The 17,183-nt window shown below is 43.1% G+C and overlaps 1 protein-coding gene across 1 annotated transcript; it reads right to left on the bottom strand.

The window, feature by feature from the left end:
• Positions 1-3,595: 3,595 nt before the first annotated feature.
• On the bottom strand, positions 3,596-15,894 carry SPC24 (SPC24 component of NDC80 kinetochore complex). Its single transcript, XM_072602316.1, has 5 exons — positions 15,201-15,894; positions 6,019-6,163; positions 4,594-4,698; positions 4,026-4,102; positions 3,596-3,937 (listed from the first exon to the last, which is right to left on the bottom strand). The coding sequence occupies exons 1-5, from the start codon at positions 15,358-15,360 to the stop codon at positions 3,831-3,833; spliced, it is 594 nt and encodes a 197-aa protein (XP_072458417.1). The 5' UTR covers positions 15,361-15,894; the 3' UTR covers positions 3,596-3,830.
• Positions 15,895-17,183: the final 1,289 nt, after the last annotated feature.

Genomic DNA, 17,183 nt, shown 5'->3' with positions numbered 1-17,183 from the left:
ACAGCAGGGCACCAGACAGCCCCCTTCAGCATGGATGGAGAACACCTGTGAGCCTCTGGCCTGATCCAGCCATACCTGCTTCAGACCAATGGCAGGTTCTGAAGCACTTAACTCCCTGAAAGAACAACTTCTACCAGCAGAGCTTTTGTGATCATTAGCTGTGTTGGTGAGCCCAGAACAACACTCTCTTGTGTTGAGCTCCAGATTCCTGCTCTGTAGTCTTAATTCAGCAGCCTCCCTGTGCCCTTGGAATGGATGGGCAGGTGGAAAAGAAGGGCAGCAAGATAGGAGGGGGAAAGAGGAAACAATTAGCTACCAACTTTCTTTCAGGTGTTAGAACTCAGTAGTACCAAGCCCCCCAGGAAGACAATGGCTCAGAATTTGCTTGTGACCTATCAGTCTTTAAATACTTTTTCTCTCCTTCTCTGACACATCTCTTTGTCTTTGATCCTAATCATTGTCTCATCAGCCCAGGACCTCTTCTCAGCCAAAGTCTCCCATCTCCAGTGAAGCTTTGCCTTTCCATACTGCTGAGGCCATAGAAGACCACGTGCCTAATGGGTGGTAGGAGAGGGTTCCATACCCCACCCTTCCCAGGGGTGGCACAAGGACCCCAAGTACTTGAAGGGAGAAAATACCAGGCACCTTTCCTTCTCAGTCAGGGATAGTAGAGGCTGGTGCAGCTGCTACCTGGGACAAACCATTATCGGGAGAGGAGATGTTGTCAAGGTAGAGAATTGACCCCACTTATCTCTTCCAGTGGCCTCTTCTCCTGAGGGCTCAAGCAAGGCGGATAGATTTCAGATTGCACATTCCTACCAGTCTCTTCTCTTTCCCACCCTGCCCCACCCCTATTGGCAAAGTGAAGGGTTATCTCAGAGTAGTCATTGGCTGGACCCTGGCCTCACACCAGGAGGTGAAGGGAGGGACATCACCTCATTCTGAGGTGGGGCTGCTAGAGCTCCTGCTCCACCCCCAAGAAAAGGATCTTGGAGAGACAAGTTCCTACTGTTGTCTCACACTTGAACCCAGGCCCTGGCTCTAACCCTCAGCCTGGGGCAGTTCACATCAGAGCACCTTCCAAACACCTTAGCTAAGCCCCAGAGAAAAGGTCAACTGTGTCCTACTAATGAGTCATGATCCAGAAACCAACCATCACCCACCCTGGCCTGGGCAGTGGAAGGTCAAAGGACCTGAGTTCAAACAATAGCTTTGTCCACTTCATATGTGGCCCACTTCATATGGGCCAAGCCACTTTCCTCATCTGGCCATTTCCTCACACACATGTAAAAACTCCGCACCCTACACATAAAATGCAGGAATTGGAATGGATGGTTTCAAAGATCCCTTCCAGTTCCAATTCTTAAAGCTTGAATCCCCAGCGAAGCCTGCCCAGGACCCCGGGAGGGTGGGTTTAGTGAAATATGTGGGTGGAGCCAGCCATAATCCCAGGGGGAAGAGGATGTGACTCATGCTTAATAAACATTAGTCATAGGTGACTATTCAAAGCCTGAACAGCTGGACAGGTTTAATTTGCATCCTAATACAGTGTCTCATCCAGGAAGTTTAGAACTCAGCTCTATTTCCATCTCTGAGGCATTGGGGGTCTTTAATTATTAGGCTCAGTTTCCTGAGGGAGAGCACGATAGCTTCCAGTCTCTCCCTTCTGTTAGAGTAGTCCCAGATCCCAGGCTGTGGAGTAGGGGCAGAAGAAAGTCTTGTCTGGTGTAGTGGGGAGAGACAGGCTGGGCTGGAGTAATGTGCCAGCCTGTACTAGGGGCCATAGCTTCCCTGTGAGTCAGATACTGAAACATACACATCTGTCCCTTCTCCCACCTAACCCTCGGTGAGGATATCTACCTCTCTTTCACAATCATCAAAACCAAGCAACTCTCTGAATGAGGCCACAGGGAATGATGCTCTTGGAGACCAAGCCCAGGCCACATTCCTCACTCACTTGTACATTCCTTGTCCCTCCCTGGCTGCTGCACGTCTCCACAGTACTTGGACCTTGCCAACCCCCTGCATGTGTCATCTGACACTGACTTTTATTAACTGGTCAGCAGATTCCATCTGAAGGGCATCCCCTCAGAGTCCAGGGATTGTGGAAAAGCTGCGTTTAGTTGTCACCCTGCTCTGCTTCTCATAGCTCCCTTTGGGAGAACAGAGAAGAGTAGAACCCTGCTGGGGACATGCAAGTTTGAAGCATTAGGTCTTCTGGGTTCAGGTAATCCCCAGCTATAATTTAATCAGGCTCCAGAGGCCAATAACATGGAATATTTCCCTTTTTAAAAAAATTATCTCTTGGGAACCAGCCTAACGTCTCTGCAGATCACATCCTTAGCTTGTATCCCCACAGAACCCAGTCCCCTGGGTTGGGTTTGATTCTTTGTTTAATGTTACAGTGGAATAAAGAAACCAAGTTTCATCCAGACAAACAATTTATTTAGGAACACATGCAGTTACAAAACAAATGGAGACCAAGGCTCTCTGGAGGCAAGGACCCTGAAGGTTGGTTTCTATTCAGTTTAACATGCAGTTTGGAGGGAAGGAAAAACAGGATTATGAGGACTGAGAGATCTGGTTTCATGGAGGATTTGGGGAAGACAGAGGTAAAAAGGTGAGGGGTAGTTTTGTGACATTCCTTAAGCTGGGTGACCTTTGGGAGGGGGTATAATCTTGTGACTTCTCCAGATCTGGATGACTTAGAAGCAGCAGAAACAGCCTCACACAATGGTAAAGGCAAAAAGGAGTCACTAATGCTATTTTTAATATAACACCTAGTCCTCTGGGTTAGGCCTGAATTCTTTGCTTGGCAAGAATCATTTGGGATATTAAATCATACTATTCTCCCAGCACTCTTAAGTCCCATGTTGGGGCTGGGAAATCCAATGGACTTCAGTGGTTTGCATGGCACCTGGCATATTGGTGCTGAATAAGTGCTAGTTGGCTAGTTTGCCCTGCAAGTACAAGGGAACAGTGGGGCTCAGGACCTTGTTCTTAGTGCCATCTCCTGGCAGCTGTTAGATAGCAAGCTAGAAGCCAAGAGATCGTTCAGCTCCTGCCCTAGTTAATTGTCCTTTCTGACACTGGGAATATACTTCTGACTTGGCGCTTAGTCCTTTCCTTGGATAGTGAGCTATGAGTTTAGGAAAAATGATCAAGTGGCCATTTTTACTCTGCAGCCTAATCTGGAGAACTGAGGTCTCAAACTGCCAGTTACTCTCAGGGAGCTGATGGGCTGGTGGATGTTATCTTGGATATAATGTTAAATGAAGTCATAGATTCAAACCCTCGGTTAATCTCTCTGTGATACTGGTGGGGAGGGTAAGGGTAAAAGGAAAGAGGGAAGGATGAACAGGAAAAAAAACAGGTCAGAGGGAAATATATAGTAATCAAAACTGTGAATGGGATGAACTCACCCATAAAATGGAAGCATTTAACAGGGTGGATTAAAAACCAAAATTCTACAATATGTTGTTTACAAGAAACACACTTGAAGCAGAGAAACACGCACAGAGTAAAGGTAAGGGACTGGAGCAGAATCTATCATGCTTTAGCTGAAGTAAAAAAAGCAAGGGTAGCAATCATGATCTCAGACAAAGCAAAAGCAAAAATAGATTTAATTAAAAGAGATAAGCAGGGAAATTACATTTTGCTGAAAGGTATCAAAGACCATGAAATAATAATAACAATATTAAATACATATGCACCAAAAGGTATAGCATCCACATAAATGAACATCCCTAAGATGATCCACCCTAATGCAGCACCCCTCCACTTCATACCTCCCGCCTCCCAAACACACACCAATGAGGTCAATGGATTGGTCACCACTGTGTATCCACCAAGTTCCAGAGATAGTCACTGATAAACTTCTTAGAGTGCTGGGTAATGTCAAAATGGATAGGCTGGGCAATACTGGGACCATGATGAACTGAAGAGCCAAAGTAAAGGAAAACAAATTTCTATTTACAACCACTCCCATTGGTACCCTTGTCCCCTTGACAGTCAGAGAAGGATACTGCCTTTGATCATAGTTGGTTCACATTCATAATTCCATTCAATTTTACTGACTCGATGATAAAGTTGAGAAACATATCTGCAAAAGAAAATACAAAAGGTTTGGTAATTGGGAATACGTTAATATTCTAGTTTTAAGTTATTATTACGTATAGTTTCATCCACTGAAAGAAATTTTGATTTCTTTAACCAATTTGGGCCTCAGTTTCCCATCTACAAAATGAGAGAACAGGATGATCTCTAAGGTTCCTTCCAGCTCTAAATTCTATGATACTTCCAAGCATTAACAGACAGTTCCATGAGTTGCGGTAGCCAATCTTCTGGTGATCTCGGTACTTAATTTGGCTGTTTCTTGAATGATGATTAGCTGTGGGAACCAGCATGGTATAATCTGATAGAGCTCATGCTCCACTGGTATAACTCCCAAGAACCCAGAGTCACTTGATGAGGCATCAAAGAGGGACTTCCTGTCAAGAATATCTGCTAAAAATGGATGTCATTTTATTAGGTCAAACACATCAATCTAACATGACCATGGGTTCCTGGGGATGTACATTATGGGACACTTACACAGCTGAAGGGATCACAACAGTAGTATCTTCATCCACTTCTCTTTCTCTCCTTGTGAGGTCTTGTTCCATTTCCTTGAGTTCTTCCAGCTGTTTCATCAACAGAGTCCAACAGGAAGTTAAAGAGCTATTCATTTTTGAATTCTCCTATCTTGGTCCTATCAAAATTGCAATCCTGGTCTCTAATATGAGAACCTTTCTCCTAAATCCATAAACATATGTAATTCACAAGAAACTCTTAACTTGTCTATTTCAAAGGATAAGTCTTTGCTAAAGGTTGGCTCTGAACTCAAACCTGTGGAAAAAGATATTAGAAGCTACCCCAAAAGATAAATGGTCAGAGTTTGACTAGGCAGTTGTCAAAAGAAGAAACATAAATTATCGACAACTATATGAAAGAATCCTGCCAATCACTAATAAAATAAATGCAAATGAGGTTTCATCTCTCTGAGGTTTCATCTCACTTCCAAACTAATATAGATGACAAAAGATGAAAATGATAAATGTTGGAGGCGCTATGGGAAAATGAGTGCACTACTGCACTATTGATGGAGGCATACATTTTTTCAGCCTCTCTGGAAAATCACTGGAAATTATACTTAAAAAGTTACTGAAGTGTATTAACTTTTTGGCCCAATAATTCTACGACTAGACATATACTCCAAGGAGGTCAAAGACAGAGGGAAAGGTCCCATATATACAAAAATATTTTAGCAGCACTTTTTGAAGTGATAAACAACTGGAAGAAAAGTAGAGAGCCATTATTTGGAAAATGTTCGAAGAATATGAAGAATTCCTACTCATGAGAAAACATGTATGAATTTAGGTAGAGCAAAATAAGTGTAATCAGAAGAACAAGTGACACGATGACCATAATCATGTAAAGGAAAATGGCAGAGGAAACCTTGGAATTCTTGATCGATGCAGTAGCTAATCCTGCCTGCTGAGGACTGAGGATGGAACCCTTCTCCTGCCTCTCAGTAAAGAGGTAACAGACTGTATGTGTGGAATGAGGTAGATACTTTTAGACACAGTCAATGGTTTGATTAGTTTCTCCATGATGCATTCGTGTGTTAGAGGAGCAGCTTAGTGTGGTAGAGAAAGAGCGGGAAGGCCTGGATTCCAGCTGTGCCTCTGACATGTACTGGCTATGTGACCCTGGACAGATCACTTACCTCTCAGTACTGTAGGCAGCTCTTCAAGACTAAGAGTTACAGAGAGGTGCTGACCTGCATTGGCAGAGGGAGTTTTCTCATTCAGGGGATCCCTATATCAATGAAATCATAGGCCTAGTCCCTATCTTTACTTACTTATTGTAATAAATAAAAAAGAAAGAATTCTCTAGACATGGGGGTAGTCATTGGAAAGTTATAGTGATATTAAAAAAAATCAACACGGTATTTTAAAAGAAAAAGGACAAGGATATTGGAGATCAGCCTTTAGACTGGCATCCTTCTCATTGGTCTTCTGAAGCTCAGATTCCAGTTTCTGTAACTTGGTTTCAACACGTTGTGCTGTTTCTTTCTCATCAATTAGTTTCTGGGCCACTTCTTCCTCCACAGCAAGGATCTCTGCAGACAGACCAGAGGGTATATTCAACATCAGAAGCTTTGTTAGGAAAAACAGTGAATAGCCAAGGTTCCCTTTCCTTCTGGGAAAACAAGCACCCAGCAAACTATTCAGGAAATGTACAGTACAAATAAGAGGCATTCATCTTTTTTAAAAATTCAATTTTATTTTCAATTCAAAATTGTCTCCCTTTCCCATCCCCTCACTGAGAAGGTAAGAAATACAAAACCTATTAAAAATGAAGTCACACAAAAAATTTCTGCATTAGTCATGTTCCAGAAAAAAAGTGAGAAAAAGAAAGAGAAAAAAATGCTTCAATTTTCATTCTGAGTTCATCGGTTCATTATTGGGAGGTGTATAGCATTTTATATCATGAGTCCTTTGGAAATATCTTGGATTATTGTACTGTTCAAGGTAGCTAAGTCTTTCAAAGTTACTTATCTTTACAATACTGCTGTTTTTGTACAATGTTCTCATGGGTCTGCTCACTTTACCTGGCATCATACAAGTTGTCCCAGGTTTACTGAACCCATCCCCTTCACTATTTCTTAAAGCACAATAACATTCTATCACAATCGTATGCTACAATTTGTTCAGTCATTCCACAGTTGATGACCATCTCTTCTTTGCCACCACAAAAAGACATACTATAAATATTTTTATACATATGAGTTGTTTTCTTTTTTCTTTGATCTCTCTGGGGGTATAGATATAGTAGCATTATTTCCAGGTCATAGGATATGCAAATTTTAGTAGTTTTCTGGGCAGAGTTCCAAATTACTTTCCAGAATGGTTAGACTAGTTCACAGCTTCACTAACAGGACATTAGCATACCTGTTTTTCTACATCCTTCCAGGATTTGTGACTTTCCTATTCTGTCATTTTAGTCAGTCTGATGAGTATGATGTGGTACCTCAGTTGTCTTAATTTTCATTTCTCTAACTACTAGTGATTTAGAACATTTTTTTCATATGACTATTGGTAGCATTGATTTTTTCCTCTGAAAACTGCCTATTCATATCCTTTGATTATTTATGAATTGGAGAATGACTAATTCTTATAAATTTGGCTCAGTCCCCTATATATTTGAGAAATAAGACCTTTATCCAAGAAACTTGCTGCAAAGATTTTCCTCCCACTATCCCGCTCTTCTAATTTTAGTTCCCACTGGTTGTTTGTGCAAATTTTTTTTAAATTTTATGTAATCAAAATTATCTGTTTCACCTCCTGTGAACCTTTCTACCTCTTGTTTGGTGAGGCATTTTCAAATGCCTTTCCCCAAAGATAGACTTTCCTTCATCTTGCCTTTAAGATGGTCTGGGCATGGTCTGGGGATATTCCTCTCTTGGTTGAGGGCCACAAGCAGCTTGAGCAGGCCTGGTACCAGGTACCAGGGAAAAAGGAGTAGGATAGGAGAGGGTGCAGGACTCGACACTCCTATCTACCCTCCCTACCCCAAAGGTAGTTAAAATGACTTCTGGATGTCCCTACGCTAAGGGCTTAGGAGCAAGAGCACTAGGTTCAAGCCCTACGCTCCCCCATCTTGATGGTTGTCCATTTTCCACTCTCCCCTCAAGGGTTCAGCTCAAGTACCAGGAAGATTTCATGAAGATTCTCTGATTATTTCAGTCACAAATGATCCTCTCCTTTCCCTGAATTCTTGAAGTGTTCTTGTCCTATGTTTGCAATATTCATTCATTCAAAAGCTGAGTAAGCAGCAATATTTATTTCCAATCCAAAATACATTTATTTTGTCATCCTGATGAATATATGGTCACTGGATTCAGATGGCTCTGGAGGAAAAGTGAGGCTGGTGACCTGCACAGCTCTCCCTCACTCAAAACAAAGTCAAGTGCAAGTCATGTCATCATTTCTCTGATGGCATGGTCTTCTTCGGCAACGAAGGATGAACACAAACTAAGTGCCAGTCACTGTGCTAAGTGCTGAGGATACAATAAGTAAAAAGATTGTCCCTGCCCTCAAGAAGAGTACAATATAACAGGGGTAGAGAGACAACACATAAAAGGAGGCAGGAAAGTGAGGGAGGATAAGGAGGGAGAGGACCAGGGGGCATCTTCTTCCATGGAAATGAGATCAGGCAGAGCAGCAGAGGCAGAGTGGACAGCAGTGTGCCACAGTGCTGAGGTGAATTATGGAGACAAATCAGAAAGCCTTTGTCTTCACAGAGTTTAAAAATTAACAAGGAGAAATGAGAGAAATGCTCCAACCTTAGTACTCTGGGGGCCTCTGATCTCTTTGGTTTGGGTGTTCCCTCCATTGTGCCAGACTTCAGAGCTCTGTCTTTAAGGAGGCCATATCCTGAGCTTCTGTAGCCAGAGGCAGGTTTAGGCTCAACAAACTTCCAAAACACCAGAACTACCCTACCCAATGATGAGATGCCCCTGGAGGCAGTGAGATACCTTACCCTGGAAGGCTTCAAGGAGAGACAACTGGTCTGGGATGTTGCAGAAGGAGCTCTTGGTTGCCTATGGGTTGGTCTATGTGGCTTCTCAAGACCCTTCCAATTCCTAGACTCTGGAATTCTGAAATAAATCATCTTGTGGCCAGCTTTCTAGTAAGAAGTGTCTATAAATCCTAACTAGACTAGTCCTCAGGACACATCCATTGTCCACTACTGGGGCCCTATCTGAAGCTTTCTTCCATCTGGGTGGGACCTGCCAGAGGTGGTATCCCACTCCAAGAGTTTTTAAGAACCCCAAGGTCTCCTCCAGGCACAATGAGTGAGAATTAAATGCAGATGTTTAGACAAGAGTGATCAATCTCAATGAATTTCATTCATTCAAATGAATGAAACATTTAACAAGCACTTACTATGAACAAAGCACTAAGCTCAGTGCTAGGGATACAACTAGAAAAGTATGACAGTTCCTGCTGTCAAGGAGCTCAGATTCTGATGGGGAAGACCACACATAGGGAAGGTTCTAGCTGTAAGTTAGATGGAAAGGTTCCATGGTCCTGAGGAGCAGAGCAGCAAAGCGGATGGTCATTCTCTGATGTTATTATTTAATGTTACTGTTATCAGGGTTCTTAGTTTCAGGATCCTGGCTGTCTCCAACAGGGCCTGAGGGGAGATATTGGGCAAAGTGGTAGTGGTGGTGGTCTGACCTGCCCGGCCCATGCTGTCTCTGATCTAACAAGTAAGTGGTATTGCAGATAGAGTGATGGGCCGAGAGTCAGAAAGACCTCAGTTCAAATCCAACCTTAGATACTTACTAGCTATGTGACCCTAGGCAAGTAATTTAACCTCTGCCTGCCTCAGTTTCCTCAAGTGTAAAATTGAAATAATAACAGTACCTATCTCCCAAAGTTGTTGTGAGGATCAACTGAAATCATATTTCCAAACCTTAAAGCACTTACAAAAACATGAAATATTAGTAAGAAATAACATTTATAAAGTGCTTAGTACAGTGTGTAGCTCACAGTAGGCACTTAATAAATGTATATTCCCATTCCTTATTCCCTGATTTTCCCTCAAGGGGTCTTGCTGCTTCAGTGAGTTTGGCTTGACTGCCCTTTGGGTAGAACTTGGTTGGCAGTATGCAAATTATGATATGGGTAAGCAGCATGTTACAGGAGAAAGAATATTGAGTTTAGAGTTAAAAGACCAGAATTTGAGGCCTATGCCTGACCTCTATTAGCCCTATGGCTATGAGCAAGTAAAACAGCTGTCTTCAAGTGTACGAAAAGCGAATGCTTGGAAGAGGAATCAGACTAGTTCTTGGCCCCGGAGGGCTGAACTAGTAACAATGACTGGAAATTCAGAAATTTTGGCTGAAAAGAAGGAAAAATCTCCTAATATTAGAGCTCTCCAAAAATAGGATAGGCTGCTTCATGAGAGAGTTGAGTTCTCCAACACTCAAGGTTTTCAAGAGGAGGCAGGAGAATAATAACATCTGCAGCTCTTAAGGTTTGTAAAATATCTGTTAATTCTCTCCTGTTTCTTCTGTTGCTAGGTTGCTTTGGATACATGCGTTTGCACGTTGTTGTCCCCATTCAATTGTGAGCTCCCTGAGACTGAGACCACTTCGTGCCCCTCTTTTTATGTGTAGCACTTAGTGCAGTGCCTCGCACATAGTAGGCACTTAATATTTATTGATATAATATACATTATTTCTTTTGAGCCTCCTAACAATCCTGTTAAATTAACATGCACTCAATTCTCTTTCTCTCTAAATCTGCTCCACTTCTTCACCTCCTATTTCTATCAAAGGTCAGCCATCCAGACTTCCAATCCTCGAGTCATTTGTCACTACTCATATCTAATCAGTTGCCAAGTTTGGGTGATTCTGCTTCCACAACACCTCTCAAATACATCTGAGTCTTTCACACTCTCATCGCCTCTTTCCTGGACTAAAGTCTCCTGACCTCACTTAGGCACCCTCATTTCCAGCCTCTCTCCTCCCCAAACCATTCTACCCCCAGCTGCCAAGCTGATATTCCTTTTTTTTTTCTTTTTGTTATTCTGAATTTCAGTCATTACCAAACATGAACATTTCCACATACACAGAAGAATGGAAAAAAAAAGGATTCATTTCAAATATGCCCTTCTTGTCTGTCAAAATGATGTTGCTAATACACAAGCTTGGCCATGTTAATTCCCTGCTGAAGAAACTTGGGGGGACGAATGTTGAATAGAAAAGACAGCTACCTGAATAGAAATAGGCAGACAAGTTCTCACATACCTATTTCAGCAAAACCTGGACAAAGCACTACACAAAAAATATGATCAATAATTAGCAACTGCAACAAATTACTTTACCTACTCCAGAACTGTACAAAAAGCCAGAAGCCTACAGGAGGCAACAGAAAAACCAGAGTCAGCAAACAAGATGACGTTTGCCCAGCATGACCAAAGATGGATTAGCCTACATGGCTCTATATTCTGAGACAGCAAGAGCAAAGGCTTCCACAAGAAGGTCCGGGGCTGTTGAAAATCTTCCTCAGTGTGGACGTTGGAAAACCATGTACGTTTTAACAGAGCTTGACACTGGCAAGATCCTCTGTCCTGAGACACCACAGAGTGCTCTGAAGATCTAGCCCTTTTTAACCCCAAAGACCCAGAGGTTTGTGTGTATAGAGGGGTCCTGAAACTTACTAGCACTTTTAGAGCAGACACACCCTGGGAGGTACAGATCAGCACAGCAACACAGGTGACCCTGGCTGAGACCAAGCAGGATGGAACAGCCCATTCAAAACACAGCAGGGACAAAGTTTGGCCCTGGCACAATGTCCCAATTCAAAAAATAACACTAAATATATGACTAAAAGAAGACACCAACCACTATAAAGATTTATAGATCCAGAGACACCAAAAAATCCTAGAACCTAGAACACAGTAACTCTATGACAACTGCAAGGAGAGACTCAAAAAAAAAATAGATTATCTATAAGGACTGCATGAATACTTGGAAGAAATGAAAGATAAAAAATGAAATAAAAACGCTGCAGGGAAGAACTGGAACAATAAACAGCTTAGAAAAGAAAATGGCAAATCTTATTCAAATAACAGATTCATTGAAAATTAGAATAGGTCAGACAGAAATCAGTGGCTCTGTAAGATGAGAAATATTTTAAAAAAAGATTCTGAAAAGGAAGAAATTAAAAAGCATCTAATATCAAAAACAACTACTTGGGGAAAAAAGGTCAAGGAAAAATAACTTAAGAATCACTGAATTCCCCGAAGACCATGATTAAAAAAACCCCCAAACCCGGGCACTCTTTTTCAAGAAATCATAAACAAAAACTGCTTAGACCTATTTCAGCTAAGAGACAAAGTAAAAAATGGAAAGAATCCACTGATCACATCCAAGAATGTCATAACCAAAATCCAGAGTTTTCAGGTCAAAGAAAAATGACTGCAACCCAGTCTGAAAGAAAGAGTTCAAGTACCATACAACCGAAGTCAGGAATGCACAAGCCCTTGCAGGTTCTACTGTAAATGAAAGATCTTAGAATGCAATATTCCAAAAAGTGAAAGAGGTAGGCCTATAACTAAGACTAAATACTTTCCCTGAAAGTCTGAGCATAATGACAAAGGGGAAAAATGGATTTTTAACTGAAGAAAGAACTTTCAAGCATTCCTGATGAAAAGAAACTTCAGTGGCTCCACAGAAGGCAAATTCTCCACTTAAAACTCTTCACAATCTAACTCCAAGCTATTTTTCAGGGTTTTTTTAAAAAACATTACTCCCCTTCATATGCTTTTCCTTCCAGTCAAACTATGCTATTTATTATTTGATAAGCCATGACACATTCAGCACTCATGCCTTTGAACAGCTTGTCCCACTTGTCCCATATGCCCAGAGTTCTGTTCACCTCTCACTTTTGCATCTTGGAATCTCAGAATTCCTCTGTGACAAGAGAGTTTCTGTCCTAGGTCTCTTGCTATGACTGTGATAAGAGAAAGACTGAGGGGAAAGAAGTTCTATCTCAGGCTTCTTGTCAACACTATGATACGAGGGTACTGCCCCAGTCTCCATTTTCAGCTTCCAGACCGTGTTCCTTAGAGAGACAAGGGCACCACACCTGCACAACCAGGTTTGGGAAACAAGCTTCAGGTGCCCTTTATTCCTTCTTTCTATTACTCGTCACTCTTACTCTTATTTTTCCCACCTGCTTTCTGCAAAATTCCACTTTTTAAAAATATTCTCATTCTATATGAAGTTGCTGAATGCTCTGGCCTCACTGGATACTCAATTGAGCCCACACTGTGAGTATAATGATAAAAGGGCAGTTCACTATCTCTGCATCATTGATTCAGTGGCTGACGGAAGTATTTCATCAATAGACGCTCAGATAATTTTTATCTGACCTTCAAGGTTCAGCTCAGGTACTAACTTCTACAAGTTCTATACAGCTCCCAGTTATTAGTGATCTTCTCCCCAAATGACATTATACATATTTCTATTTACTTAACTGAATGTATGTATGTCACTCACATCTGGGAGGGGGTAAGCTCCTTTGAGGAACGGACTGTTTTTTGCTTCTGCTTTGGTATTTCCATTCCCTTGCATACAGCAGGCATTTAAAACGTCTTGCTGAATGAATGAGGCCCCTTGTTGAAGGAAAGTCTTTAGAATGACATTTTGCCCTTTAAAACCCCCCCATCCCATGGAAGCCCCTTCAGGGAATGGACTGGTATCCCCTCATTGCCTTGCATATAGTTGGGCACCTCAAAAAACTTGCTAAATGAATGAGACATCTTGTTGAAGTAGAGCTTTTAGGATGGCATTTTGCTTTGCCAAACAAACATTTCATCAACAAACAAAAAGCACAGTAGAATTTGTATTAGTTCAACTTTTCAATCAGTTATGCAACTAAAGATTTAGTATGCTATAAACTATAATTTGCAAATTCACCAACTATGCCCTTGACACATGCCTAGATTAGGCAGCTAGATAGATAGTGCAGTAGGTAAGAGCACTGAACTTAGGAGTCAAGAAGACCTGAGACCAAATCCCACCAAGGTATTTCCTAGCTGTGAGACTCTGGGCAAGACACTTAACCTCTCCAGTTCAGTTTCTTCATCTATAAAATGGGGATAATACTAGTATCTGTCACAGGGTCAAATGAGATAACACATGTATGGCACTTTGCGAACCTTAAAGTGCTACATAAATGCTATTATTATTTTCAAATTTTGCAGCAATAGGAAAGCAGGCATCTGGATCGAAAATTCACTTTCATGTGGTAGTAGTAACATTTGCAGGAAATAACTTCCCACAAGACTATAATTCTTCCCTTACAGAATGTGAAAAGCCTTAGATATGGAATCAGAGTACCTTGTTCAAATCTCAGCAATGCCACTTACTGCCTGTGTGACCTTGTGCAAATCAACTAACCTTTCTGGGCCTCAGTATCCTCATTTGTAAAATAAGTTTGGACTAGGGGATTTAAAGTCTCTTCTAGCTCTGAATATATGTCTTATGACTTTTTCCCCGGCTCTGACACTTCATGACTACGGAAAAGACTTTTGTGATAGGATAGGAAGAACCCTAGGATGGGAGTCAGGCGACCTAGGCACATATCCCAACTTTGCCAATAATTAACTGGTTTCATGGTGACCATAAGCAAGTCCCTTTTACAGATGACTTTCTCCCTCTGTAAAGTCAGGGGTTTGGCTTGAAAGGTACATAAAGGCAGCTGAGTGGTGTGGTTAATATGCACCTGGAGGGCCTGGAATCAGGAAAACCTGAGTTCAAATATAGTTTCAGATCCTTACTACCCAGGGCAACTCACTTACCCTGTTTACCTCAGTTTACTTAACTGTAAAATGGGAATAATACCAGCACCTACCTGACAAGGTTGTTGTGAAGATCAAATGAAACAAGGTCTGTACAGCATTTAGCACAGTGCCTAGTGCTGAGCAGGTGCTATATCAGTTCTCAGTCCCTTCCTTTGTCCCTGTCTTATGACAAATCCAGCCCAAAAAGTATTTATTAACTAAATTCCAAATACACAGAAAAAACCAAAAAACCAGATCCTGCCCTGAAGGAGTTGATATTCCGCGTGTAAACAGACAAGCATACAGACAATAATCTGAGAAGAGAATGACCACTAAAACTTAATCAACAAGCATTTACTCTGTTTAACAACAAGTGGGGGAGCTGCACAGTCCTGCGCACGGACTGGGATACTTTAACTTTAGGAGGGCTGCATTGTTTCATATGTACTTGTCCAGGTGTCATTCGTTGTACTTGTTTTCCCTGCACCTAGGACAGTCTTAGGTACTTGGCAGGCGTTTAATCAATAGTTGCTGATCGATCGATCACGGGATAGTAATGAGAAAAGGCTTTAAACGCCAAAGAACGGACTACGAGTTTAATCCAACGGGCAGCGGCGAAACACAGGTGGGTCCAGGTCAGGGCCCGCCCCCCAGGCCGGAGCCCCCTGCGCCTGCGCCCTGCGTCCTCCCTACCCCCCCCCCAACCCCGCCCCCCAGGCCGGAGCCCCCTGCGCCTGCGCCCTGCGTCCTCCCTACCCCACCCCCACCCCGCCCCTCGCGCCCAGCTCCAGCACCTGAGAGGAGCCGGTGAAGGCACGTCTTCGTGTCCAGCAGCCTCTCGATGATCCGCTCCTGCCGCCCCAGAAGTCGCCGCACCCGCGCCCCGGCTCGGCTCGGGTTGAGCAGACCGAGCAGCCCCTGGCTCACCTCCTCCATGTCCCGAAATACCGCCATGGCCCGAGCAGGAAAACCCCAGAGAAGCCCGGCGACCCCAAGCCCGCCCAAACTCAAAACGATCGCCGACCGGCCTCGGTTGTTTCCTTGGCTTTCTATTGGTTTTCCCGCGCGACAGACGTACAAACTAGCCAATCGTCTTTGAGGAGGCGGAGCTGTTCTCGATGCGCATGCGTGTTCTTAACCGCTGCGGGAACGGTTGCTGCCCGGGAGGTCGTATTACTGGCTGTGGTTCTGCCCACCTGGCGGCCCTCCTGCCCCCGGGGACCGCCAGCTAAATAACCTTGGGCCCTCCTGTGAGGGAGGGTAACCCTTCTGCGCTCGAGTTGGCCCAGAGTCTCCTAACTGGGGCTCTCCTCTGGCTCCAGTCCCTTGTGGAATGGAGACCTCCAGAGGTGGTGGCTTTCCTTCTCGGTGACACCTGCACGTAGTAGGTGCTTCACGAGTGTTTGCTGATTGAAAACCAGCCCTTACCCGGCGCTTTTTCACCTCTCCTGCCTTCCCTTCGGCCCCCTGGCTCCCATCTTGACTTCTGGGTGAGGTAATTCCGTTGCACACGGCTCCTAGCTCCCTGCCCTCCCCTCCCCCATCTCCCAAGCCAACCTTCAGCATGCGCTGCCCTTCGGCCAGGTGCATTGAGACACGGTCCACTACCCCAGCTGGGCAGTCCTGCTAGGTGGCTTCTCTTCCAAACCTTCTCATCCCTTCTCAGACTAACGTGGCTCAAGCCTTGCCCTAATCTCTGCCGACCTCCAGTTTTGCATCTCCAGTTGCATTTCAGGTGTCTCCAACTGGATGTCCGGTAGACATCTTAAAACAAAAGTTATTTCCCATCCAAGCCCTATCCCTTTCTTACTTCTCTGTTATAATGAAAAACATTATTTCTCTCCTATTAATAGCTAATTATTGAATTAGGACTAAGGTTTTCCCCCTATTTCTTCATTCAGAAATCAGCCCCTGAAGAATAGGGCGGATAAGGAAACTGGATTTAATATTCTCCTCAGTCTTGTTCAGATGCCACCGGACTAGGAAGGCCCATGGTGTTCTACTCCGGCTTGAGTAGGGGGTTAGATCCTTTGTCTAGATTACTTTGGCCTGGGAGTGGTCTGGGAGAGTGATGTAATAAAAGTCCTATTCTCCCTAGCCCCTTATTAGAATAGGTCTACCTCTCTTAATACTCATTCTTTTCATTAATTGTTAACCAACCAGAGTTGATTGCCATCTGCTGAGAGTACCCACTCTTCCAAGGACATGTAAATATCAGTAGACTGGCATGATCTGTCTTTGGTTCATGAGAGACAGCCAAATGACCATCCTTTTATTAATTATTCGCTCATCACAATAAAATGATTACTCAGAAATTATGTCCCTTGAACATTTTATATCTCACAATTGTAGAGGACAGCATCATTCTTACAGTCCTTCAGACTTCCATCCTAGGTGTCATCCTCAGCTCTTTACTCTCTCTCACACCCTGCATGCAATCTGTTGTCATGGCCTGTTGATTTCAACTCTGCAACATCTCTTGTATATGTTCCCTTCTCTTTTGACACTGCTACCATTCTGGTGTAGGCTCTCATCACTTCATGCCTTGATTATTGCAATAGCTGCTGGTGGGTCTGCCTGCCACAAGTGCAAGTAGGATCTGCCCTACTCCAATCATTCTCCATTCAACCACAAAAGTGATTTTCCTAGAGCACAGGTGCAACCATGTCACCCTCCCCAATCCTCTAATCCTCCACTCAGTAAACACCAGTGGTTCCCTGTATCAAATACAAAATGCTTTGTTTCTCCTTCATAACCTTCATAAATTCTCCATAACT

This window comes from Notamacropus eugenii, chromosome 4 (genome assembly GCF_028372415.1).
Source record: "Notamacropus eugenii isolate mMacEug1 chromosome 4, mMacEug1.pri_v2, whole genome shotgun sequence".
Lineage (NCBI taxonomy): Eukaryota > Metazoa > Chordata > Mammalia > Diprotodontia > Macropodidae > Notamacropus > Notamacropus eugenii.
This window is presented reverse-complemented; position numbering and strand designations above follow the sequence as displayed.

Excerpts from the sequence above, each read along its gene's own strand:
- SPC24 (XM_072602316.1), bottom strand. The coding sequence starts at position 15,360 with ATGGCGGTATTTCGGGACATGGAGGAGGTGAGCCAGGGGCTGCTCGGT. Across the intron at positions 6,164-15,200 it reads CCTTCACCGGCTCCTCTCAG|AGATCCTTGCTGTGGAGGAA; the intron begins GTGCTGGAGCTG and ends GTCTGTCTGCAG. Across the intron at positions 4,699-6,018 it reads AGTCTAAAGGCTGATCTCCA|TCTGTTGATGAAACAGCTGG; the intron begins ATATCCTTGTCC and ends TTCCTGTTGGAC.